General features: G+C 43.4%; 3 protein-coding genes across 4 annotated transcripts in view; 2 read left to right on the plus strand and 1 right to left on the minus strand.

The window, feature by feature from the left end:
* Positions 1 to 2488: 2488 nt before the first annotated feature.
* On the minus strand, positions 2489 to 8401 carry LOC118509111 (regulator of hypoxia-inducible factor 1-like). 2 transcript variants are annotated; one of them, XM_036049280.1, is made up of 11 exons: positions 8131 to 8401; positions 7939 to 8059; positions 7703 to 7848; positions 5312 to 5525; positions 4977 to 5251; positions 4713 to 4885; positions 3954 to 4110; positions 3684 to 3877; positions 3118 to 3601; positions 2897 to 3035; positions 2489 to 2808 (listed from the first exon to the last, which is right to left on the minus strand). In XM_036049280.1, the coding sequence occupies exons 1-11, from the start codon at positions 8158 to 8160 to the stop codon at positions 2774 to 2776; spliced, it is 1968 nt and encodes a 655-aa protein (XP_035905173.1). In that variant the 5' UTR covers positions 8161 to 8401; the 3' UTR covers positions 2489 to 2773. The 2 variants fall into 2 exon arrangements, with proteins under 2 accessions (XP_035905173.1, XP_035905174.1); XM_036049281.1 differs by having other exon boundaries at positions 2510 to 2808; positions 8143 to 8401.
* A 939-nt stretch (positions 8402 to 9340) lies between these two features.
* LOC118508946 (O-acyltransferase like protein-like) lies at positions 9341 to 15548 on the plus strand. Its single transcript, XM_036048860.1, has 11 exons — positions 9341 to 9500; positions 9634 to 9776; positions 11683 to 11908; positions 12001 to 12103; positions 12187 to 12552; positions 13157 to 13313; positions 13390 to 13466; positions 13532 to 13645; positions 13858 to 14008; positions 14083 to 14412; positions 14491 to 15548. Exons 1-11 carry the CDS (start codon positions 9401 to 9403, stop codon positions 14614 to 14616), a joined length of 1893 nt encoding a protein of 630 aa, XP_035904753.1. The 5' UTR covers positions 9341 to 9400; the 3' UTR covers positions 14617 to 15548.
* Positions 15549 to 17339: 1791 nt separating this feature from the next.
* The window catches only part of LOC118512024 (hormone receptor 4-like), a 52635-nt gene continuing 46466 nt past the window's right edge, over positions 17340 to 23508 (plus strand). Inside the window, exons 1-2 of the mRNA XM_036055811.1 lie at positions 17340 to 17758; positions 20842 to 21305. The gene's annotated coding sequence lies outside the window, so the exon portion shown is untranslated. The remainder of the gene's footprint in view (positions 17759 to 20841; positions 21306 to 23508) is intronic.

Here is a 23508-nt window from a genome sequence, read left to right on the forward strand (position 1 = left end):
ATGTGCGTTAAGCCCAGCTGAGCGTGAACTATCCTGGTAGCGTTAGCGCTACTTTACATGTGCATATCAAGCTTCCTTCAATCTGATCAATAAATTAAGTGAGGTAGAGGCTTGATCAAGACTAAATTACTGCTCCTGAAGTCCAGAAGCTTTCTGAACTGCTCACGGTCAAGCACCGTCGCCAGCGGATGCATCAACACCTTCGCCACAACCCTTAAGGCTAACCGTCGCCCGGCGATTCCAAATCATCCTGCTCTTAGGTTCACTATTTTTATTACTTTGACACCTTCTACATCTATTAGAACCCCCCCTTTTATTATTAAAAGTGGGGGGGGGGTATTATTACCCCCCCCCCCCCTTTTAGCCGAAATCTTTTTGGCATCTCGCATCATGTAGCCTAGGCTTTAAAAGGACGAATTTGTTGACGTATTGGCACCACGGCCACGATATTATTTTTGGGTAAAAGACTCGAGAAGGCCCCCCCTAGAATCTTTTGTGTGCGGCACTGTGGTCTGTCATTTTTATTGCACAATGGGATTTTTGTATGGTCATAACTCGTTTGATATAAACAATGTGCACTGTTCCTCAATACTGTTACTGGACAGCGAGCAGATCATGAAAATATACATTGTAAGAAGTAATTTGAAATATTATTATTCCTATTTTACCTCCTTTCCTGAATATCTATGCCCGTTAACAAGTATCCATCGATCCAATGTTCCGTGACAGTCCGGGAACACCGTGTATGTTGTAAGCCTGATTGGTCACTCCTAGCGTGACCAAAAATTATTAAATGGCTTCTGTAAGCCAATATAAATGGCCAGGATAGAGGGAGGGGAGTTTAATCGAATAATAAGTAATATTTCATTCGACTTTATGCAACCATTTTTGACCACACTGAAAACACACTGTGAAGCTTTCGCAACGTGTACAGCGGATTGCATACATTTAGGCGTAAATCCTACAGTGCCTAACAAATTTTGTCAGGGGGGGAGGGGGGCAACTACTTCTGGCTGACCACTTGTATCAAAGAACTTCCTTTCGAACTGTTCTTGAGCTGACGAGGCTTTAAGCCCCCGCTAAAGCCTATATGATCGGATAGAACATTGAAAGTTTTGAAGCGGGATAAATGTCACTCTTTACGCAATTTACACAGGCATCCTTCCGCATACCATCAGCGTGTTTTTAAGCTTGCTGCTTATGCTTACCGTATTTACAACAGAGCCAGATATCATCACTATCTTGCGCGGCTTCAGCTTCGTTTCCACTCCAATCCCCGTTCCTTCCCCGGTCCTCTGCTAAAATCACCACTTGGTTTACCTCGTATCTTTCTAGACGCACGAGTTGTGTAAAAGTTAACTCCGAGATGTCTTGTTGTTCCGAGATGTTCTAGTTTTCATTGTTCATCTGGGGTTCCCCAGGGCAGCGTCCTAAGTCTTCTTCTCTTCCTCCTATTTGTTAATGATGTCTCCTCTATCCCTCCCGATAACGGTCATTTGCTCTTTGCAGATGACCTAAAAATCTTCCTTCCTATTCGTAACGCTACTGACAGTTCCTCTCTTCAAGAGTTTGTTAATGCCTTCTCTACTTGGTGTGCCTCTAATTCCCTTTGTCTTTGTATAGTAGTCAAATGTAGTGTTATGTCCTTCTCGCGTTCCTGCCCTGCCCCGGCGGTTCAACTACTCCATCAATGGTTGTTTGCTTGGTTGTGTCTCTCAAGTTCGAGACCTGGGACGTGGAGTGTCACGACTTGACGCTAAACTTTTCTTTGACGATCACATCTCGAATTTGGTAAATTCGGCTTATCGGATCCTTGATTTTATAAGAAGATTATCTACGGAGTTCTCTGCCACAAGATATTTTAGAACACTTTATTGTGGACTATTTCGTATGATACTTAAGTATGCTAGTGCTAGGAGTCCCTCTGGCACTATTTTTATTGCCCAAGTTGAGAAGGTGCCTTTACTCGCATGGCGTTTAGGTGCCATCCTGGTCGCTACTATGCTGAACTACCATCCTACTCAACTAGGTGCCAAATTTTGGAGATTCCCTCAATGGAATTGAGACGATCCAAGGATCAAGCTATGTTTATCACAGGTCCGTCCTTTCTATCTGTTATTCCCCTTTATGTTCCCACACGTTCCCTTCGTCCCCGTCCTCCCTTAACGATTCCTGCGCGCCGCACAACTTTTAGCTCTAATGCCCCGCTACTGGCTTGTTTCCGACACTTCAATGCTCTTTCTGACCATTTCGACTTTGGTATTTCCCTGTCTACGTCCCGTTCGAGTTTATCTTCCTCTATTATTGATCCTTAACTGTTTTTTCCCCTTTAACTCTGTGCTCTTTTCTGTTCTGTCTCTTTCTACTGTTTCTGTTTCCTGTAAGATCAACAGGATTTCCCTCGCCTATGAGGCTCCCTAACCGAAAAACTTTTTCCGAAGATGCCTTATCTTGGATGGTAATGCTGGTATTTTAAGGTGACGATGAGTGAGTTATATCGATCAGTGACTTTATTTTGATCATTAAGTTTTTTTTACATGAGTACATAAGTCATCGTTCTTTTCGATTCCGTATTTAAAAACTCTCCAAGCCTTACAGCTGTACAATTTAGCAATCGTTTCCTTCCGGTCAATAATTAGGTTGTTTTGTGGGTTTTGTTGTTGCTTACATGGCTAGGATTATGGAATATTATGCTGAATACTTGTTTTGTACATAGGATATCTGTGGAAACTAGTTCCGCCAGTCAACAGTCAAGCGTCGTCCTATCACACATTTACAGAAGCTTGCGAGCTTGTTTAGCCTCGATTGCTGTAGAGAACGCATTGCATTAATTCGATGCATACGGTATAGTGATGGAATTGGCTATCAAAACTATCATTCGTTAGCCTTATCTTACCTTCCGAGGCAGTGCTGTAGTCTTTCAATAACGTTGTCACGTACGCGTTACCGATTAGGACAACAGGAGCTTCCACGGCCAGATAAAGTAGCAGCGCACTGGTCACTGTTAGCAGCAAAGATGCCGACGTCAGCAGTAGCTACAAAAGGGGAAAAGGTAAGACATACGATGAAATTCGCACATAAAACAGACAGATAAATGCTTGCACACTCTGATCGTACCAGATTGAAGCCTCCGTAAACCATAGGGATCGGAAAGTTGGTATACAATCCATAAATGACTGAATATTGCACTATGTACATACAGTAGCTTATCTTGGCGAAGAACTGCAACCCACTGTGCGATAGCATGTCCAGCAAGCGTGATTTGCCTTTCAGGGCAAAAACTAAAAATACGAGACTATAGCTGCAGCCCCATGAAGCCTTCAGCAGACTGCCGTAGATCGCAAGGAAGAGGGAATGTTGTTGATCTTCGCTCACGAATGGAAGCAGAGTGGTGAAAGCATTCAACCCCACCAGTGCCACCAACGATACTTTTAACCACTTCTGTACTATCGGCAGGGACTGATCTGGCGAGCCCTTAGCTAGCGCACTCCTGTAGACCATAGCCGCAATTATACCAAAGAAATAACCGCTTATGTTTGTGTGCGATGGTAGGTAGTACTTCAAGAAATGATCGTAGGTGCGTAGTTCCGCCAAAGCATGCCTAGTGTTGAACGAAAGATAACAGGAATGAAAGAGTTGTGCAAACTTTGGGGGAAAAAAGATGGTTGTCTCCACAGGATTACCTCATATCGAACGTCATCGTAGCGGTGGTTAATGTGGTGTAGATGATGTATCCCGGCAGGACCAATGCAACCGCAACCATCACACGCACCAGCCATCCTTTGGTCGATGGAAACTTCCAAACCAGCAAAAGCAATGCCGAGCCAATCAGGAATAGTTGAAAATCTGCTCCCAAATACCAACTGAACTGAAGGCACTGTTGAGGAGCGGTTGGGAGGTTGGTGTGAGTGCAGCTAATGTGCTGAAGGTTGTATTGAAACGTATTTACTTACAGGTTTAGTGGTATGAATATAATTGTTCACAAACAGTATGTTAGACCACCAGTTGTTCAAGCAGAAATCGTTAAACTTGTACTCTAGCGGGCCTCGTCTGATGCGTCTGTACCATGTCGCTTGGTAGATGATGATGAATCCGTATGCTGGCAGCAATCTGTTGAAAAGTTGTTCAGGCATGGGGAACATTATTGCCACCAGATCCTAACCTACATCTTCGATGGCTACTACAGGATTTCGAACCACATAAAGGGTTGGTCCTGTGGGGGATGCGACAGTGGCGCCAGTCTTCACACAACAGTACCGGGGTTCAAATCCCATCTGGGCCGCGTTCACCCATAGTGAGAACTGACCATCCAACTATGCGGCATCGTATCATTGAGTCTAGTAACCCAGAAATGGCAGACATATGACCTTAAGAGGCCGTTAGACCAAGAACAACAACATTAGAAGTGCAAAGTTCCAATATCCAGTTGAACCATTCCGTCGAGTGAATCAAAAGTTTCATTATATCATTCAAAATCCCATGTATGGTCCGGAAGGCGTTCGAAGGTCCCGAACAACACTACTGAACACGCAAGGATTTTTCTGGTTTTCAACCCGCACAGAACTGAAAAAGGATATATTTCTTGCTGGTTTTTATACAGCTTTCAGTAACCTGGAGCTCAACTTGCAGCCTGTTCCTACATCCGGACATTGGGAACGTCAAAAGTGCAAGATGTGTACAGCTAAAGATGCCCTTAAAAAGATAGCAATTACCTGACTAAACGGCGCAATAGTTTGTCAATAAAGTACATGAAGCGGAACGATGGCGACCGGTCAAAGTGTCTCAGGCAGCTTATTCCAAACACCATTCCACCGAGCGTGAAGAAAAACTGTATCATATGAGTGTTGCCGGAATTGACCAGCGGGAAAATAAAATGATTGGCTTGCTGTGAAGAAAATAGAAAAAAACAAAAACACACTATTAAACCTGCCATTCGATCGTTTCACACGATGGATCACACGCGCGACATCGCTTACCGCTTCCAAGGCTTCGGTGTTCCACACAGGCATCCGAATCAAGGGCAGCTGCGAGTGCACTATCAGTATGGTAAGCATCCCAAGTGCACGAAATCCGTCCAGAAAGGGCAGTGCATTCGGTTTGGGTGCTGCCCACAGCCGCTGCACATTTCTTCGTATGGAAAACGCGTCCACGAATAAATCATTCGGACGCGCGTTGAAATCGATCCAGGTAGCGCCAAGTGTGGCGAGCAGTAGGATGATCGTGAGGCAACCGAACATGTATTCGCCAAATGCTAAAGAATAAACGTTAAGATGTGCGTACAAACTAGCCGAGTCATTTGTTAAAATCTTACTTGTTCTCGGTTCGAAATCCGTTCTCGTCCAACATGACTCCGTAGTTGTGTGGCTGTTGAGCCCGTACTGATCGTAGATGCGATGATGGAGATACGCATCAATCAGCTTTGCCGTGCGGTGGTCGTGTGTGGTAACACCGGCGTAGAGATCATTCAAGCACAATCCTCGTTCAAGCTGATCGTGTGGAAAATTTCTACGATTGGATCGTAACCGCTGGAATAATTAATAAAAACAACGAATGTATAATAAAACGCTTACCACCAAACGTTATTACATTACATGCTGATGAGATGTTGTTAGCATCTTTTCGCTCATGTTAAAAATAAAATTTTACACAATAAACCAAAATAAAAGATGGGTGGGATGGTGTTACGTGTTACGCAATCTTAAAAGTATATATTTATGCATCCACGATAATCTAATCAATCAGTTCAGCAATGCTTAATATTAACCACCGTCTGCGTGACAACACTTGAGCACCACCAACTCGGCTAAAGCGTTTCGGTAATGATCACTCATTATTTTGGCCATATTTTTCGACCTGCCAGCCATACATCATTCCAACCCGTGACAACACGTACACATCTCCGCACGGAGAAGATCGCAGGTGTCGCAAGCGAGCAGATATCCCTAAAATGAAAATGAATAGATTCCTTTCCATTCGTCAAAAGCCGCTTCGCATGACTCGGATAAAGCGGGGCTGAGCGTTCCATTGCGACATTCATCATTGCGAGTGGCATTCAAACACTTCATGGGTTGCCCATGGGTTTACCACTACTGGATCACTAGCCGGTGATTGAATACACTTTTACGCTATTATTTGTCTGCTGCCTGCCTTTGCAGCAACCATGGCAATGGCCAAACCCATCAGCAGCCCATATTAGGCCGGCGATCGTATGTATGAAAATCTGTCTTCGAGGATCGCAAACAACCGATCGTACCTAGCGTGCCGCGATGGGGATGCCGGCATGGGGAAATGTTTACTAAATTCCATTGCCAAGCGGCCCGGCAAGTGCCCGCCAGTGTTAGCAAGAGCGTGTGGTTCAATGCCCAAACAGTCTGGGTCAAGAAGGGCACCTTGCAAAATAAGGCTCTCCAGAAGTGAAATAAAGTGTTGCGACACACTAACAAAAAACATGTGATGGAAATCATCATCTGCCCACAATTTGAATATCACAGCTTAAAATTTTCTTCTCGGTGATCGAAGACGTATGCAGAACCTGAATTTTTAATCGTTACGGTTTGCATCACAGTTCGTCCCAGCAGTCTGCAACTGCAGTCAGCGAAGCGAAAGGGCAACCGAGAAGGTTGGTGTTCGTACTAAGCATATAATCTAGTCACATTTAATGATAGTCACAGTTTTAAGCTTCATTCATTGTAACGCTTTATTGCCCATCCTCAAAAATCAAATTTGCCACCTAGCTATACTTCACGCCCTCGATCTGTGTAGCGAAGCAATAATGTTAAATGAAAATTGATTGATTGATTGATTGTAAATGCTAAATATGTCTTCTTCTTCCATTGTTTGAAAGGGGTTTTGGCCTGCCATTTCTGCTTTTCTGTGACTTGATTTTACCCGTAGCAAAGTAGTTAGCCCTGTGTACGGTGAGGCGGTTTTGGGTCCTGCCCGGTCCTGCCGTGCGAGTGAATAAATATTTCTACCCACATTAATTAAGTAAGTGAGCAATACAGCCAGGCCGTTCTTTATGAATAAAAAAAAAAAATTAAGTAAGTGAGTTTTGTTAACAGAAAGGAGCCTTAGTTTAACAGTGCAGGTGTAGAACCCACTATTAATTGAATCGTACTTAAAATTGCAAGCCATTGAATGGCGTATCGAGCTAAGTTATATCCACTTTATTGCTCTAAATATTGCAGGATAAATCCAACAAACCGTTAGGGGAAACAGGTTAACAAAATCACATAAGAAAGGATAAATAAAAATGTTAATAAGAAGCAGATGTGAAACATTCACCTTACACGGACTCAAATGTGGATTGATCCCTGGGCCAACCGAGAGGGTTGCCGTTCACGGCGTTTTACATTAGTAGCGCCAGCCCGGTCAAAAGTAGATGATATCGCGACAGAGAAACCGACCCGATCAAACGAAATTTAAAAACCTCAAATCAGCGACCTCAAAGGCGTTAAGCGAGCGGGGTGATGTTGACTGACAATATTTTAATTGCTGTGATCAGGCCCGGTTGGTATGAAACGGAACACACGAATGGTATGAATCGAACACACGTGCTGCATGCACTGAAAGCCGGAGCACACACAACATTGGAGCCCAGCATGAATGGGGAGGTAATGAATGGTAGCGGATGGAGAAGAAATTTGTTGTTAAAGCATGTTAAAGCAGCGAAAACCTCAGTTTCTTAACGGACGGTAATTACAGATATGTTTTGCCACAGCACGTTCGACGGATCTGCCTGCAGCGTGCTGACGCTGACACAGAACACGAAATCGGTATGTCTTTGGCGACACGTGTGGAAATCATCGTACTCGTATATTCGCGGCAGCTTGGCATAGCTCTCAAACGCTAGAGAACAAAACAAGCAAAATAATCCGAATCAGAATAATAAACAGACGGCATGGCACAACCAACAATCAACAACGGTACGATACGCACGGTCCTGCCGATCACCTAAGGCACCACACAAGGCCACAGTAAGCACTAGCAACCCACTTTGCACAACCAGATTCATCATCTGCACCGGATCGATCGTACCCGCACCATCGCACGCTAACGACTGAAAAGAAAATAGTGTTTGCACCGCATCGATAGGTTACGCACGCGTGCCCGCCGATAGGGCTTGGCCACCTTACTGCTTACCGACCCTCGCACCCCCATTATCCCCTCCCTAGCTAGTTGGGGTGCCTATTGAAGACCTTCAGCAGATGCAAAGGGGAAGCGCATCGTCGGTGGCTGCTGCACTCCTTTGGCGATGGAAATCGTATCTCCGCTGCGGCCAGCGGATGATGCCGCTGCTGCTGCTGCAGCAAGGTCCAAGACGCGCTGGAGCTTGACACGCTATTGATTAAGTTGAGGGCCCACGTGTTGAATGGCTAAGCGTGCTCGAAAGCACAAACGGTACTGACAATCTTTTTGAGGACGCACGTGGATCACTTTTCAATGTTTAAATTCTGCGTGCAGGCAGCAGCATGTTGGGTTGGCTTTTTTTTTGTTATTCTGTTTGAGCCTTTCCCAATGCTTGCAAAACTGCAATTTTACCGCATTCAACCATCCTAATCCTCTTTAATCCTACAATAAAAAAATCCTCTTTAATCCTAAAATAAATTCATTCAAAATTTTGCTTCAAAGAGTATTCCGTCATCGTGTAAAACGCTCGGATTGCAGCTTGTTAACCTAACGAAAAACCCAAAATCGTCACACACGTGTGAAAATTCACACCAGCTTGCTTATAGAAAAGCAAACAGTCCGCTGGCAAATCTGACGAATGCGCTGGTCGGCAAATCGCGATCGCCCACGGCACCAGGGCCAGTGGATCACATACCCCAAAGTAAATCAGTTACAGATTGCAGTGGGTTACAACATTCACACTACGTTATGCTGCAAACGCACTGTTGCGCGTCATTATTGACGCTGCTCGGATGTAAGATTTCGTTTCAGAACTATCTACCACTATTCATGGTATGCTTCGGATATCCACCGCTGTGAAAACCCTTTTTACAACCGCTTTTCCTGTCCTCTCCAAAATCACACCTTCAAATTCGTAATGCTTTGCGCTGGTCGTTCAACTGTGGGTAATATTTGGCCGAGGAAAACCCGAGAGAGCAAAACGAAAACAAAAAAAAATCTAACGCACCGCCTAACGAGCCCACGAGTCAGCTCTTTTAAATGGCCAAGTGGATGGACACGTGTGGCCAATGGTTGAATAAGGCCAACGAAAGCAATGGCATCGGCGGCGCACGAGCATGGCGCGCATGTTTTGAGCACACTTTGCTCAATGTCACATGCGCCCGGCCGAGGCCTCTGATTCGGTTGTGCTTGGCCCACTGTCTTCAGTATAATCGCGACTATACTAATAACCGCACGCGAGACACACTGGTGCTCGCTGGCCGTTGCTGACATGGGCCCGCTCAGATGTGACATCGTCGAACGGCTGCGCAAGGCGCCGATGTTCATCTCATTCGTACTGATCGCGAACATCGCCCGCAGTGGTGCAACGTGTGAGTGATAAGAGCAGAACTCTGTGCTGTGTTTAAAGATCTTAAGAACGAGAACGAAGATTAATGACTGGTGTTGTGTTTTGTTTTTTGTTTTTATTCTTTATTCTCAATCTGTTTTACATCGCAACCATAGCCGAAACCCGTATCGAGCAGATGCAAATTTATCAGTACGACAATTACGAGGAATGCCGTCACACGTACAGCGATTTTGTGTACTGTAGTACAAAGGCGCACCTGACACCAAGCTTGGATTCAGCGCTTTGGGACGAGATAATGGTAATTATGTTTCGGAACCTATCATAGTGTTTGCAAGTGTTGACAAAGTGTGTAAACATTGGCAAAATTTTGCAATATAATATTCATCTCCAACATTAACTCGATTTCGTGTTCTAAAGCGCGTGCCGTAAAAGTGAAGCTCTCGGTTTCCCATCAGTGCAACCTGATTTATATGTTTAAAGTTTAGTTTTATCAAGAAAATAATCGACGATCGACTAACTTCTTCACATTATACTCTTTCAAGCCAATAGTGTGTACCGTACGATCCGTCAATCATCAGCATCTTCATTCTCAGCATAGTTCAGTCGCAATTGTGCAGAAGTGATACAGTCCATAACACAACTAGACGCATCCCTACTTTTAAGCGAATAAAAGAAGAACTAAAAGAGTTAGCGAAACATGATGCACTAGTAAGTTTCCAGAGATTTTTTTTAATCATAAAGAACGCCCTGGCCGTATTGCTTACTTCAAAAATATATTAACGTTTAAAAAAGGTGCAAACGTTAAGTGTGTGCAAAATTATACTTTGCGTCTTCAAAATGTGTCGAATTGATGATTCTCTACAACTTACCAGAACATCATGTTTCGCTAACCCTTTGTGTTCTTCTTTCATGCTTTAACAACACGTGTGCGTCTAGTTGTGTTGTATTGGATTGTATTGGAAATTTCAACATTGGAACGACATGGCGCGTGCATGGCCATTTTTCAAGCCATTTTCTCTCGCTTTATTAATCAACACATGTACTGCTTCTTACTATCTGCTTTAAGATACAATTTACTTACGTACTATCTTAATACACATAAGAATGCTTTTTTTGCCTCTACAGACTGTGCATTAACTTTATGAGGCACTTTAGTATCTTCCAGACCCGGCCTCAGTGCTTGAATGTTCAAATTCCATTCACGTGAAACGTCGCAACTATTAAGACAACTTGTAAACATTTAAAAAAAAATTATTTCATTCGAATGGCCGCAAAGGTCTGCAATAGTAAAGCAATACAACAACTAGTCCTTGAACTAGTAATTGAACAAAAACAGAAGTCTTTTTTTGTATTCGTAAAGGACGGCCTGGTCGAATTGCTTAAAACTAGATTACAAAACAGAATACAGCTCACATCGGTTTGGAGACATTTCCTTCTCCAAACCGTGACAGGGCACCATATCCCGGGTGAGTTCGGCCGATCCGTTAATAGTGATTCCGTCATCCAAATTCGTGGTAGTGTTGTTTGCGAGGGACGGTGTGATCGTGTATGATCATCTCATCCCATCAGTGTTTGGGACATGTCTTCCATCACTCTGCCTTGTCTGCAATCGTTGACCATTGCACCACGGCATTGCAACTATGTTGTTTGTGGTCCTGAATAATCCAGGAGCCGTATCAAACCGCTCTATCGCCATACTCATTAATTAATTAATTCATTCATCCATTCCCTCATGAACATGCATACAAGCATGGAAAAAAGGAAGGAAAGGTACTTAACTAATACCAATCGCTCGGCAGTCGTGCTATCCGAGAACTCAGTCATCGTGGACATGCTTTGGAGCACCACCATGGTTTTTGGCAAACATTTTAACAGTTATCTGCCGATACTTCTATGTGCAGTTCAGAATGTTAAAACGGCCTATTTTAAACCTTTACTGGAAAGGTAACAGCTTATGGCTACGTTTGTAATAGATCGCCACCACACTTCATCTTCTTCTTCCGCCCTGGCTTAACGTCCCCTTAAGGTCATGTCTGCCATTTCTGGCTTACTAGACTTGTTGATACCGCATAGGTGGAGAGTCAGTTCTCACTCTGGGGGGAACGGCCCATCGCCACCACACACACACATTGCACATATTGCTAGACAAATTGCTTACATTGTACAGACTTGTGTAACTATTTTCACCTCTTTCAACCAACTAGAACTATTCAACACATCCACGTCATTTCGATCGACGAACGATCGAAGTTGGAGCGTGTGTTCAAAGGTGCAGACCTTCCTTTGACAGTGCAATACATAATGTATCAGCAGAGCTGCAGCGATGCATTGAACGGAAAATGTGGTCACAATATGAGCTGAATTCAACCATTGAAATCATGCGCTGTATTTACGCGGACGAAACATTGACAGAAACCAGTACCGGAATAGGTAAAAACATTCCCCCCCCCCTCCCCCCCGTAATGTAGTGGGTAGTGACTCCCCCAAGACTTACCACTGTTTGCATTCACACGTTTTTCAAGGTGTGGCTGAGATTGGGTTCCTGTGCTTCGCGTTAGGGGCGATAGTGCTGGCAATTTTTGCCTCCTGGTCGGACAATCCGCAGCAAGGATGTACAGCAGATAAGTACGCGTGTTGTTTCTGCATATGTGCATTGTCCATGTCTGTGTGTGCATAACTTAACCGTGTTCCTTTTCATTCTCCTACAGGAAGATTGCAAACACCGGCAACCTGCTGCAATGCTTTTCCCTGGCTCGCAACTTACCGAAGCTGATTGAGCGGGAGACTAATCTACGCCATCTTGACGGCATCCGTGCACTGACGATGTTAATTATTCTGCTGACCCATTCCACCATTCCCTTGATAAGGATGCCGCTGAAAAATGCTAACGATCTGGAAGCCCAATTCAGCCAACCATGGTTCCCGGTTGCGATGGCCGGCAATACGTACACGGTGCAGATATTCTTCGTCATCGGAGGCTTGCTGTTGGCCGTCAACACACTGGAGCAATTTAAGCACCGTGACAATGTTGGTCTGGCCTATTTTTTGGATCGAGTAAAAATTCGCCTAATCAGGTAATTTATTCATGCTCAACTAGGCAAAAAACGGCAACGGCATTTCATACGTCACCCTGGTTCGTTTGTATGATTTTAACATATTATTCCTCCCAATTCCGAATTCCTGTGCGTCGAGCAGTCGCAGTGCGTAGGGAACGTCTGTTTGTTTCCAATGTTTATTTTCCCCCATTAACGTGACGTAAGTCGTGTAAACTTTGGATGCAAATGCTCCCTCCTCGGATATGCCACATGAAAAACGACAACAGAAAAGGGCTGTTTGTTCAAGCAGTTACAGCACAGAAATCAACAAGATTCAACGATCCACAGGGCGTACAAAGATTACAGATCATGATCGGGGACGATTAAGGGCTAAAATTCTTCTTTCTTTTTCAAATTATGAAGAAACTATAATGAGTTCCATGATACTTAACGTCTGAAATTATGCTAAAGATGCCTAACAGTTAGAATCATAATAGGGTTGTTTGACGAGTTACGCTGCATTAGGTTAAGCTACCACAGCAGCGTTACTGACATTGGTAACTCTTTTATGTCTTAAGTGTCACCTAAGTGTACACTTAGATCAGCAATAAACCTTAAACCATGAACCTTCCTATAATTTCAGAATACTTCCGCTGTATCTGTTTGTGATCCTTTTCCACGCGTCATGGTACCCTCGGCTGTACGAAGGACCGATTGGTGATCGTTTCAAGGATCATTGCACAACAAACTGGTGGACCAATGTCGTGTTTTTGAACAACTACATCAATGCAAGCGAACCGGTAAATATTATTAATATATTTCCTCTAGATTACCTTCCATCTTCCTTGTCCACGTTTTCGTTTTCGGCATTTTCAGTGCATACAGTTTGCCTGGTATCTAGGGGCAGACTTTCAACTTTATCTGCTCGGTACAGCGTTAATGATCGTAATGCGGTAAGAATTACATTTTCCGTAAAGCAATGGAATGCAATATAGATTCGGTATTTGCTTCCAACCAGGATTCCGAAGCTGTTTAAACCTACCTTAGTGTGTATGTTGCTTGGCGCCTTTCTGGGACCGATGATCGTCATTTATCGATATCACCTGGATGCTACAGTGATGATGATACTACGGTACAGTACAACGTTTGTTAACATTTTAGTATAGGAAAAGGAACAATAGGTGTTGAATTAAACCATCAGACGTCTGGTTAGCAAAAGCTAACAGTTTGAGGGGTGATGTGGATTACTACAAGCACAACATTGTTTAAAAATAGCAATTTAACAACATTTTCATCTGACTCTAAAGTTACATCATCAACCATAATAATGCCATCTTTTCACAGATACGTTCTTCAAGAAATTCGCACATTACCATACTACTTGCGCGTGTATATTCCATTCGAGACAAATGCAGGCAACTATTTTTTCGGTATGCTTGCTGGCATTGCTTATTCCCGCCTAAAGGATAACCCCTCGGCCACCAGTATACTAAAGGTAGCGTATCGATTTCGATATCCCAGTGTCCCATGTTTTGTTGTAATGTGTTTTCTCCATTTTTCGTTTTTCAGCTAAACTATCTGCTGCCTATAAGCGCTGCGTTTTTCCTAGCAATGAACGGCCTCACTATGCTGCTACCCTCCGATCACTTGAGCCAACCGTCGATCGGTCTCGCACTGTTCGGAACAATGCTGAAAAGCGGCTGGGGAATATTTCCCTCCGTATTATTGCTTTACATAGCATTTGAGAAAAGACCGGCCTGGTTAGTTGCAGCCCTACAACATCCGATATTGCTGGTTGCGTCCAAATTAAGCTACAGCATATACCTGATACAGTATGCAATAGTTTACACGGTGTACAAGCACATCACCTATCCGCTAGTGTATAACAGTTTTACCATTGTAAGTATTTTCTGCGCTTGGATGAGTTTACACTGTGCTTTATTTAAACTTCTGTTTGTTTGATTGTTTCAATTTCAGCTTCTCTTTACAGCAGCGATCGTCAACATCACGTTCTGTGTAGCATTTTTGTTACACATTTTTATTGAGCTTCCATTTAATTTATTCCTCAAACAAATCATGGGCAAACCTAAAGCGAAAGTCTAATTGTTTTTAACTTACTCAGCAAAAATAGAAATAAGGACGAATTTATACTTGGCCTGCCATTTCTGGCTTTCTGTGACCTAATTTTACCCGTAGTAAAGTAGTCAGCCCTACGCACGGGGAGGCGGTCAGGATGGGATTTCAGCCCTGGTTCTGTCGTGTGAAGACCGGCGCCGTTTTTCGCCTCGACCACCGCTCCGCCCCAAAACCTATATTTATACACCTATCGCTTTTCTTTTTTGTACAAAATAAGTTTGATCATCCGAATTTTAATGTTTTTTGTAAATGTGGTTTTGAACGTAAACTAATGTCACGTCGCGTTCAAACATTTATCATTAACTTAGTCCTTGTAAGAAACTCTAAACTGTTCCAGTTAAAACATTTGTTTCATGAAAAGTCTAACTACTGGAAAATTGCACTAGCACAATTTTGCCAGCACAAAGCATCTGGATCTGCCATTACTCGGTTTCATCGCAGATCGCTTCAACACAGTGGACGAAAACTTAACCCATAGTTATAATTAATTAATATTTATTGTAAGTGAAAACGATGAGGCCGTATTATTTGTTTTTAATAGATTTAAGTACTTTCAAGATAAGCATTTTTTTTAGTTGGCTTCTATTTACTTCTCGGTTAAGGGTAGAGCTTGGTTCCTTCAAACCTACTTGCATCCGATTTTCGACAGGTTAGTCCGTACCTTTCAGACGGACCAAGAGTCTGGCATCCTCATCACGTGCCACATCCATCTGCTCCTCCTGCCAGTAGAATCAATCAACGGCGGAATGGCGGATGGCGGAATTGATTGGATTAGCGGTTGATTTAAATGTTGACGAAGCGAGGCATTTTTGACGATGAATGAGTCAGTAGCTTTGAAATGCTTGGGACAAGAACCTTGGAGCCCTTTTCAAAAAGAAAGAAGTAAAAAGTATTTTTTTTTTTAAAGAAAGAAGTAAAAAACAAAAGCTTATCTGTCTAACCTGCAACTACTGGACGTCAGCGTTAAAACAACAATTAAAGGGTTTATTACAAGTTAATACAACACGCTATGAAATATTAAACTAGTTTTAAACTTCATGGCACTGAGGCCGATGCAATTTATGATGATAGTGATGACGAGGATGAGGACATTGACCATAGCAGCATTGAGCATGCGTTTGGAAACACATTAGTACGAATGAAATAAAATATTTTTATGAATTGTAAAATATTACGAAATGTTACTTATAAATCCACTTATCCCAGTTAAATTGTTCAAATTAGGTCAAGCTTGCAAAAAAGGTTTTTTTTACATTCATAGTGTATCTTTACACGCGTAGTACATCTGTTAGTAGTTTAAAACGCATAAATACGGTATTTTATTTGCGCAGTACCGGAAGTGCTTAAACTATTTCTTTTGGATCAATTTATTACGTTTTTTATGTAATTACGTTTAGTATTCCTGGCAAATAAACACGTTAAGAGCTTTCAACATTAATATTTAATTTTTTGTTTATGTTGTTTTTAAATTGTGTTCATCAAAAATTATGTTTCAAAACTTCATAATTTTTTATGCTTTGTACATTACATAACCTCATATCTTGCATGTCGGAGAATATTACTATCTCAATAAATTAATTTTAACCCAGCATTGTACAGAAAACGTTTCTGATGAATGTGTCGTAATTAATAAAGTACAATAATGATAGACTTCAGTGATTACAGTAAAACAATATTAAAAGTAATACAGATTAACTATAATAAACATAACTGGACATTTACACTGTTCAGACTTTTGTCAATTCGACTCATTTACTTTTTGCACATGCAATTGACAAAAAAAGTAACAGGATGTAGGTGATCCAACTATTTCCAATTTATTACGGGAAATAAGGCCACAATTTAAATACAACATGTTGCGATAAATAAAACTTCATACCTACCAACCATTGTGCACAACAGAAACCTTATGTTCCATTATCCGGGTCGCTCGTCGCACCCTTCGCTTCATCCGTGCCACTCAACAGAGCAGGCACTCACTTGCGCAGGGATTTGTGGAAACTTTACCAACCCCACCATACGCGTGTGTGTGTGAGTGCTATTTTTTTGTTCACATGATGTTTGAAAACACGCGCTCTTTCGGTCATTCACCCCGAGCGGGGAAAAAAAACATAAAAACGTCATAACAGTTTCTGCTCTGTTTTTCCCTCTTTCGCTCGCTCTCTCTCTCTCGCTCCGTTTCGCTCTTTTACCGACGAGATTCACTCTCACTCGGTGTAATCGTTGCGCTAAATGGAAGCCTACCAACAGTTGGATTAAACGTTGGTGAATCGCGGTTTGAGAAAAAGAGACTTCGACATTAGAATATCGGCAAAAGTGCGTAACATTTGAAAATTGGTGCCCTTCGTTCTGAGCTGGATTGGCTATCGAAATTGTTTGCGCGACACGTGGGATGAAAGGACTGATAGATGCCGTTCTTCCGTTGCTGCAGAATCCTGCTCATTGTTGTAAGCGTTTCTCTTTTGTTCTCTTGTTTGAACCCCGTACGTGCCCCGTGCGGCCGTGTGCGTGTGAGCAAACCGACCGCGTAGCGGAGAGAGCCGTGCCGTTTCGTTCGCACCAACAAGCGTTAGCCCTCAGAACAAGTAGCAGCACCTTCGTCGCCGATCTCATCTGTCCTGCTCGCGTTCCCGTTCGTTGTATCGTTCCATTCATCGTTCCATTTCAAGTTCCTCAGTTGAAGCGGTACAGTTTGGTCGATTGGATCGGTCGATTACGCGGCTTTCCATTTCGCGCCGGCTTTATTTTGAATTGAAACGGTTGCTGCCGAGTAGCAGCAGGCCTGGCCTCACGTACCAACAGGCAGTGCAAAGTGCAAGCGAAATGATTATAAACGTCGTTGCCGCTGCGTGGCAAGAAGGCCGCGTCGTGTTGCCGCTACATCCTTCGCAATGTTCATAGTGAAAATCGTAATTGTGTCCACACAGGTCTTCGCTGATCAATCACACCCACTCGAGTGGATCGACACTGCTGGTCGGTTGATGTTTGTAGCGCAAAGCGAAGAGTTTCTCGAGTACGCTGGGCCAGACCCGGTATGTATGTGAAGTGACGGTTGTGAAACCCGGAAGTTGTTCAGTTATTTCGGCTCACCGGTGTACTATGATACCAGGTATGAGATGTGAATCAGAAGTAGTAGCACAAGCAGCAACAGCGCAACAGCAATATCAAAATCCAAACGCACTAGCAAGCCATGACGAAGCTCTGAAGAATATGTGCAAAAGAAGAGTGTCGTTTGTCAGAAGCGTGTAGTGTCAAAAAATTCGAAATTTTGGAGCCTGAATCCCTGATAAAAAGTTTTGTGTATGGGTGTGTGATGGTGTTGTTTGGTGGGTTTGGGTGTCCCCCCGTGTGTTGTGTTATTCGTAAAGATTTGTTGCGACGAAATCGAAGTACCAGCCGGAAGAGTGAAAAATTCATGAAGAAGCAAGTGTGCTGCTTGTGCGTAGTATCTGTGGCGTTGGCAATGTGCGAGCTGGATTGTATTGTTGTAAATGCATATGAGCAATTGATAAAAACGGGCCAGCGACAGCTTGTTGGTTCAATTTCGTATAAGATAAGTGGGGACACTCGTCGGGATATCGAGCCGTTTGAAATTGGTAATATGCGAGTATGAAAAAATTCTCCCAAAACTGCATACTGGATCAATGGATCCATTAGCTCATCGCCTACGTATGTACTCCCGGATCAGATCCTAGAATGTGCCATCATTGTGGAAAGGCCCAAGCACAAATGTTAGGATGCACGGAATGGATTGAAGCAAGAAATATATGTACATAATGGAATGTGCTGAAAAGGTTAGTGACCAGGCTTCAGCATCACTTCCGGGCAATGCGGTTTAATGTTATTATGGCACTCTCTCTCGTTCGCTTTCTTCCTGCGCTCTCGCTCGCTCCAGCCATCGCGCTCGCTCACTCTCGCTAGTGCCGATTCGATGTTGAATGCGTCTTTCTCGGTTGCTCTGGTTCACACATACACACACATGCACACACCCTTTTGTGTAACAGTCACCGCCTCCCGTCTCTGGTGTTCAGTCACGGGTTGCTCTGCTCCTAATTGAGGTTCATTCCCTGCGTTGCTGTTAGAAAATGCCTTTTGCTTTCTCTAGCGTTCTTTAGCCCTGCCGTGGTGCAGTGTATTCTTGATGAAGAACGACGAGTTTGGGGAACGGTACCCGCATGTGCATCATATCAGCACGCACATTCTCTTAGAACATTCCCCAGTGTTTCGCAGGCCTTTTTTCTTACCCTTGAACGGCGGGCTACTCATCCTAATCATATTTCAAATGTTTCGTAAAGGTACAAACGGTCCCGTTAGCATTGCGTTTTATGCTGCCATCAGAGCTGAACGTAGCAGGATATTTAAAATTTTAAGCTCATAGTGACTTCCACTCCTGAGACCGCTGAGTGCTGCTGTCCATTGATTGGTAAAAAATAGCATATACGCTGCTATTCTGTGGGCAGGCTGATAATACAAAAATGGGCAAGGATGAGGTAGGTAGAACATACCTAACATATTACCTACAGGCCTGAAACCTCCTTATGATCATACGAAAAATATTATAAAACTAGAAACAAAGATTTCTTAAACCTCTGTCCCGGGAACGATGGTTTGCCTGCCTGCCTGCCTGCTGCCGTCGAGAATTCACCGGCGTTGGGGCCCGTGCTTCTAGAAACCCAACCGGTATAACGGCATCACGCACACAACGACGATGAGCGCGCTGTATAGCGTCCCCGTCTTGCCGCCAGACTCGCGCCTCCATCGGCGCCAGACGTAGTACGCGGCGATAGCTGGATCCATGTTTTATAATTAAATATGTGTCAAAAGAGCAATAGCCTTTTCTCCACGCCGTTTTTAAGGTTGCTCGAGGATGTTGCCCTCGATTCTCGCCGGTCTCTTGTGTAAAGAAGCGGTGAAAGAACAGAGAGCGAGAGAGTGAGCGAGCGCGCGCGTGTGAACGTTCGACCGCGAGCGCGAATCGCTCCAACGAGCGAAAGAGCGTTGGGGCTTGCTGCACTGCTCGATCTTGCTTGTGGTGTAGCTGATGATACTCACGTGTTTCCACACCGTTCTCGACGTCGATGACACGGCCGCCCAAGCGCGGTCAACCTCCCGATCGGCCCGTTCTGATGGCGTGCGGAGCATTGTATTGGGAGGCCTTTTTTTGTTTATTTCATTTTTTTGCCCTCGTTGTGTTGTGTTGTGAACCCAGCATTCTAAGTGCATGCACCGGTTTTACACCGAGGCATTGCTGCAATTTCTGCTCCGCGGTAACACGGCGGAAGTAGCCAACTGTGTCGGTCGACGATGATGGGGTGCACCAGGTGCATTTATGTACAGGATTTTTGGTTTACTAGTCCTGGCCAAACATCGAGCTGTCACCAGTTTCCAGGCAACAGCTAAGGCACAATGAGAAATATGAAGTTGCTTTATTAAAACTCATTTCTTGCGCCTGGTCCACCTTCACGATATTTAATGGTAAAAATAGTAACGCACGGTTAGAACTGGACCCATGTGTGTGTGTGTGTGTGGTTTGGGGCTCGATTTTCGTCTGAGCCGTCCGAGTTATTTTTGGGCAGAGAAATCGCGAAACGCAGGCGCGCACGCATTTCCGGGATTCGTTCTAAATGCAACAACGTGTTCGTGTTGGCACGCCGTGAATGGATGCACCAAACGGTCGCCGTCAGTGAATTGTTTGGCGTGCAGTGGTTAAACTTTCCCGAAGAAAATTGATGCCTTATTTAACTTAAAGGTTAGCAATGGTAAAGAGTCGATTTTAACCATTTTTTCCACAGTCTTGGTAACTGCAGCAATGGTTCAAATAAACTATGTTTCGTTTTTTGTTCCAAAATAATCAAATACGTCAAGTCAAATACGTACGGGTGGTGTTTTTTTTATTATACAGCTATGCTACCCTTGCAATCAATTCATTGTGTAGTGAGTGTCTTTGTTTGGGTAAGCTATATGAAGTTTTTGTAGTGAGTTGAGTCTTTAAGATCATCTCCAACATGCGGGAACATCTTGAAGAAAATCCACGTGTCGATTTTTGACCCACACCAGCTGGATATTGGGTTCTGTTCAACGTGATACGTTTCAAAGAACAATTATAGACCCAAAATGAAGTGAAAAGTAAATGTGCGGACGTTTCACGTTTCACGTTTGACGATAAAATGACATCTTGTTCTCCTTGCTTAGCTTATCTTGCCTTCCTGTGGCCGAGGTGGTAGAACAGTGCTAGAACAGTGTGTTGCTTGCATGATCGGTGATATTTGTAGTGCATACAGAGGAAAACGTGTATTATGTGATGATGTGGCGTGATGATGTGTGTGAAGTGCGTTAAACAAGATAGTTCAGTGAAGTATAATACAAGCAGTTGGTTTCGAGAATACGCAAAACGCTCCTTCGGCATTTGCTAAGCTTAACATAAAATGGTACAAGTGAGTGTTGAAACTTGTAATGGGCAGTGTAGAAAGTGTGAAGTGAGAAATTTGATGCCCGATAAGGTTTACAATCTGTGCGAAAACTGAAGTGCTACTACGAATGTGACAGGGAAGACGCATCACCGAAGGAAGCATCAGCATCACTAAGGAAGTTCCGTTTATTTCTCGACAACTCACCACGCCATGGCCGACGATAATGGTTAGCTACAAGAATTTAAGGTGAGATTTTCTTCTTCAATTTATAACAAGTCATGGCTTAGAACGTAATGTCCTTCTTCAAATATTTCTCCCAAAGGCTACACCATTGCAAACTTTGGGCGTTTGGCGGGATGAACCCTTGAGGGTGTACTGTCTAAGCAGAACAAAAAATGATTCAATAATTCTCACTCTATACAAAACACCATACTCAATCAAGCTGGCACTGCTTAATAACCATTTACCCATCGCCCATTTGCCACCTTCTTTCGTAAATGATTCGTCAAGCACGACGGTATCGAGTACGGCCAAACGAAAAGGGCACAAAAATTCTTAGCTCTTGTGGGTTAAATGGAAAAGATCCTAAAAGAAATCATAAATTATATTTTTGGATAATATTTGCATTAGTCATATTGATTTCCATTTGAGCTCTAAGAACACCTAATACAACCACAGTTGTGATTTTCGCAATGCGCGTAAATTAGACAAAAACAACAGAAACAAAAGGAAGATTAGTATTTCTACTCTTTTTACTCTACTCTTTTTTATCAAAGATTAGTTTGGTGTTCCAAATCAGTAAGAAATGTATTCCATGAGATCGAATCCGATCCAATCCGACCCAGTGGAATTCTTGAACTTCTTAGAAATATACTTTCAATTGGATAGTGGAGTATTGTATTAGTGGAATCTTGTATACAGTTTATACAGTTGTTGGGATGAATAATCTTCTTCTTCTTCTTTATTGGCCTAACGACCTCTTAAGGTCATGTCTGCCATTTATGGTTTACTAGACTTATTGATACCGCATAGTTGGAAAGGCAGTCCTCACCAGGGGGGTACGGCCCAGATGAAATTTGAACCCCGGTCCATTGATAATCAAACGGATTTAACAGTTGAAAGGTTGTTATCATTACCACCACAATGAAACACAGCAACTTGCAGAATTCAACCGACGTATTGCAAAATTAACCTACCTGTAACCAAGATTCCATTAAATAATTGCAAAGTTCCCTAACGGACTTGCGTCTCAAATACCTGGAATTTTCTTCCTGGTCATTCCGGCTACTGTCATGCATTTCCTGAATAAAATAAGCGGCTTAGATATGGCACACAACAGTCTGGGAAAATCTGCCAAAACAAAAAGGGCAAAAGAATATAGAAATAAACTGCACGCAAATTTGCTGTCGGTAGAATGTCTGGATGGGATAAAAAAGACTGTTCCTGTCGAGGCATTTGTTCCCCTTCTAGGTGCTACAAAAAAATTGCAAATACTCGAATCCGATGGCTGATAGTATTCTCGGCAGGAAGAGGGAAATGGGTACGTACAGCAACTAAATCGGGTTTCGGCACTGTTCCTAATGTGAGGGTGACCTTCGTTTATCAACCTTGATAAGGCTACTCGCCGTCATTGCCTTGCGCATTCGTTGCGATATTTTATTACCAAACTAGCGCATAGTTGAGTCGAGCAAGCGTTACAGGAGAGGGACGACAGAAGCGCGAAGTAATAAGGCAGGCCAGTCAGTGAACCAAAGGTGGTGTAAGGTGGCATGCCGTACGGTATGCCTCTGAGGGGCAGGACAAAATCAACATTCGCCTATCAACACACAAAACCTACATCATCATCATCAACAGCAACATCAACATCAGCAGTGGTAAATTTTGCTTTGACGTACGCCTGCTTGCTCTATCGAACATTATATGGCGTGTTGCTGTCGCGAGTGCCGCTTTCCCAGTTGCCGCAAGAGATATCGGCGGCAAGATAGAGCGAGAGCCGGGCGAACGAGTCAGATAGCGAACCCCCGGAGGTCAATGAACTCGTGTTATAGATACGAAGCCGATTCATTCGTTTGTGGGTGCGTACGCGAGCGCGAATATGACAGAATGTATGCTGTCGTGCGTATCGGGTGCGTTTCCTCACGGTTTCGCATGTACGTTGACGGTTTATATTAAAGTTTGCATCGTGTTTTTTTTTCGGTCCATTTCGGCCGCTATTTCGTTCTTGGTTTTTGCAGAACCATTACGAACGGGTGTTCAATATCGCCGTTTGTCTGTGTTTGTAACGGTACGATAAAAAGAATGCTGCAAAACACTGTACCGTTGCAGAATTGAACATTGTCAAAAATGTCAGTAACCTTGACATGGCCTTGATAATGGTGAAGAAACCTTTGATCATCACTGTTCTTGTGTGTGCGTGCTGTGGTCTTAGGAACACAGGAGGATAAAACAG

This window comes from Anopheles stephensi, chromosome 3, assembly GCF_013141755.1.
Source record: "Anopheles stephensi strain Indian chromosome 3, UCI_ANSTEP_V1.0, whole genome shotgun sequence".
NCBI lineage: Eukaryota > Metazoa > Arthropoda > Insecta > Diptera > Culicidae > Anopheles > Anopheles stephensi.

Bases quoted from the DNA above. Each gene is read 5' to 3' on its own strand.
- LOC118509111 (XM_036049280.1), bottom strand. From the start codon at position 8,160: ATGGGGGTGCGAGGGTCGGTAAGCAGTAAG. The intron at 8,060-8,130 runs GTGGCCAAGCCC...TTTTCTTTTCAG, and splicing joins GAGGGTCGGTAAGCAGTAAG to TCGTTAGCGTGCGATGGTGC. The intron at 3,036-3,117 runs GTACGATCAGAG...CCCCTTTTGTAG, and splicing joins TTTACGGAGGCTTCAATCTG to CTACTGCTGACGTCGGCATC.
- LOC118508946 (XM_036048860.1), top strand. From the start codon at position 9,401: ATGGGCCCGCTCAGATGTGACATCGTCGAACGGCTGCGCAAGGCGCCG. The intron at 13,314-13,389 runs GTAAATATTATT...CGGCATTTTCAG, and splicing joins ACATCAATGCAAGCGAACCG to TGCATACAGTTTGCCTGGTA. The intron at 14,009-14,082 runs GTAGCGTATCGA...TTCGTTTTTCAG, and splicing joins CGGCCACCAGTATACTAAAG to CTAAACTATCTGCTGCCTAT.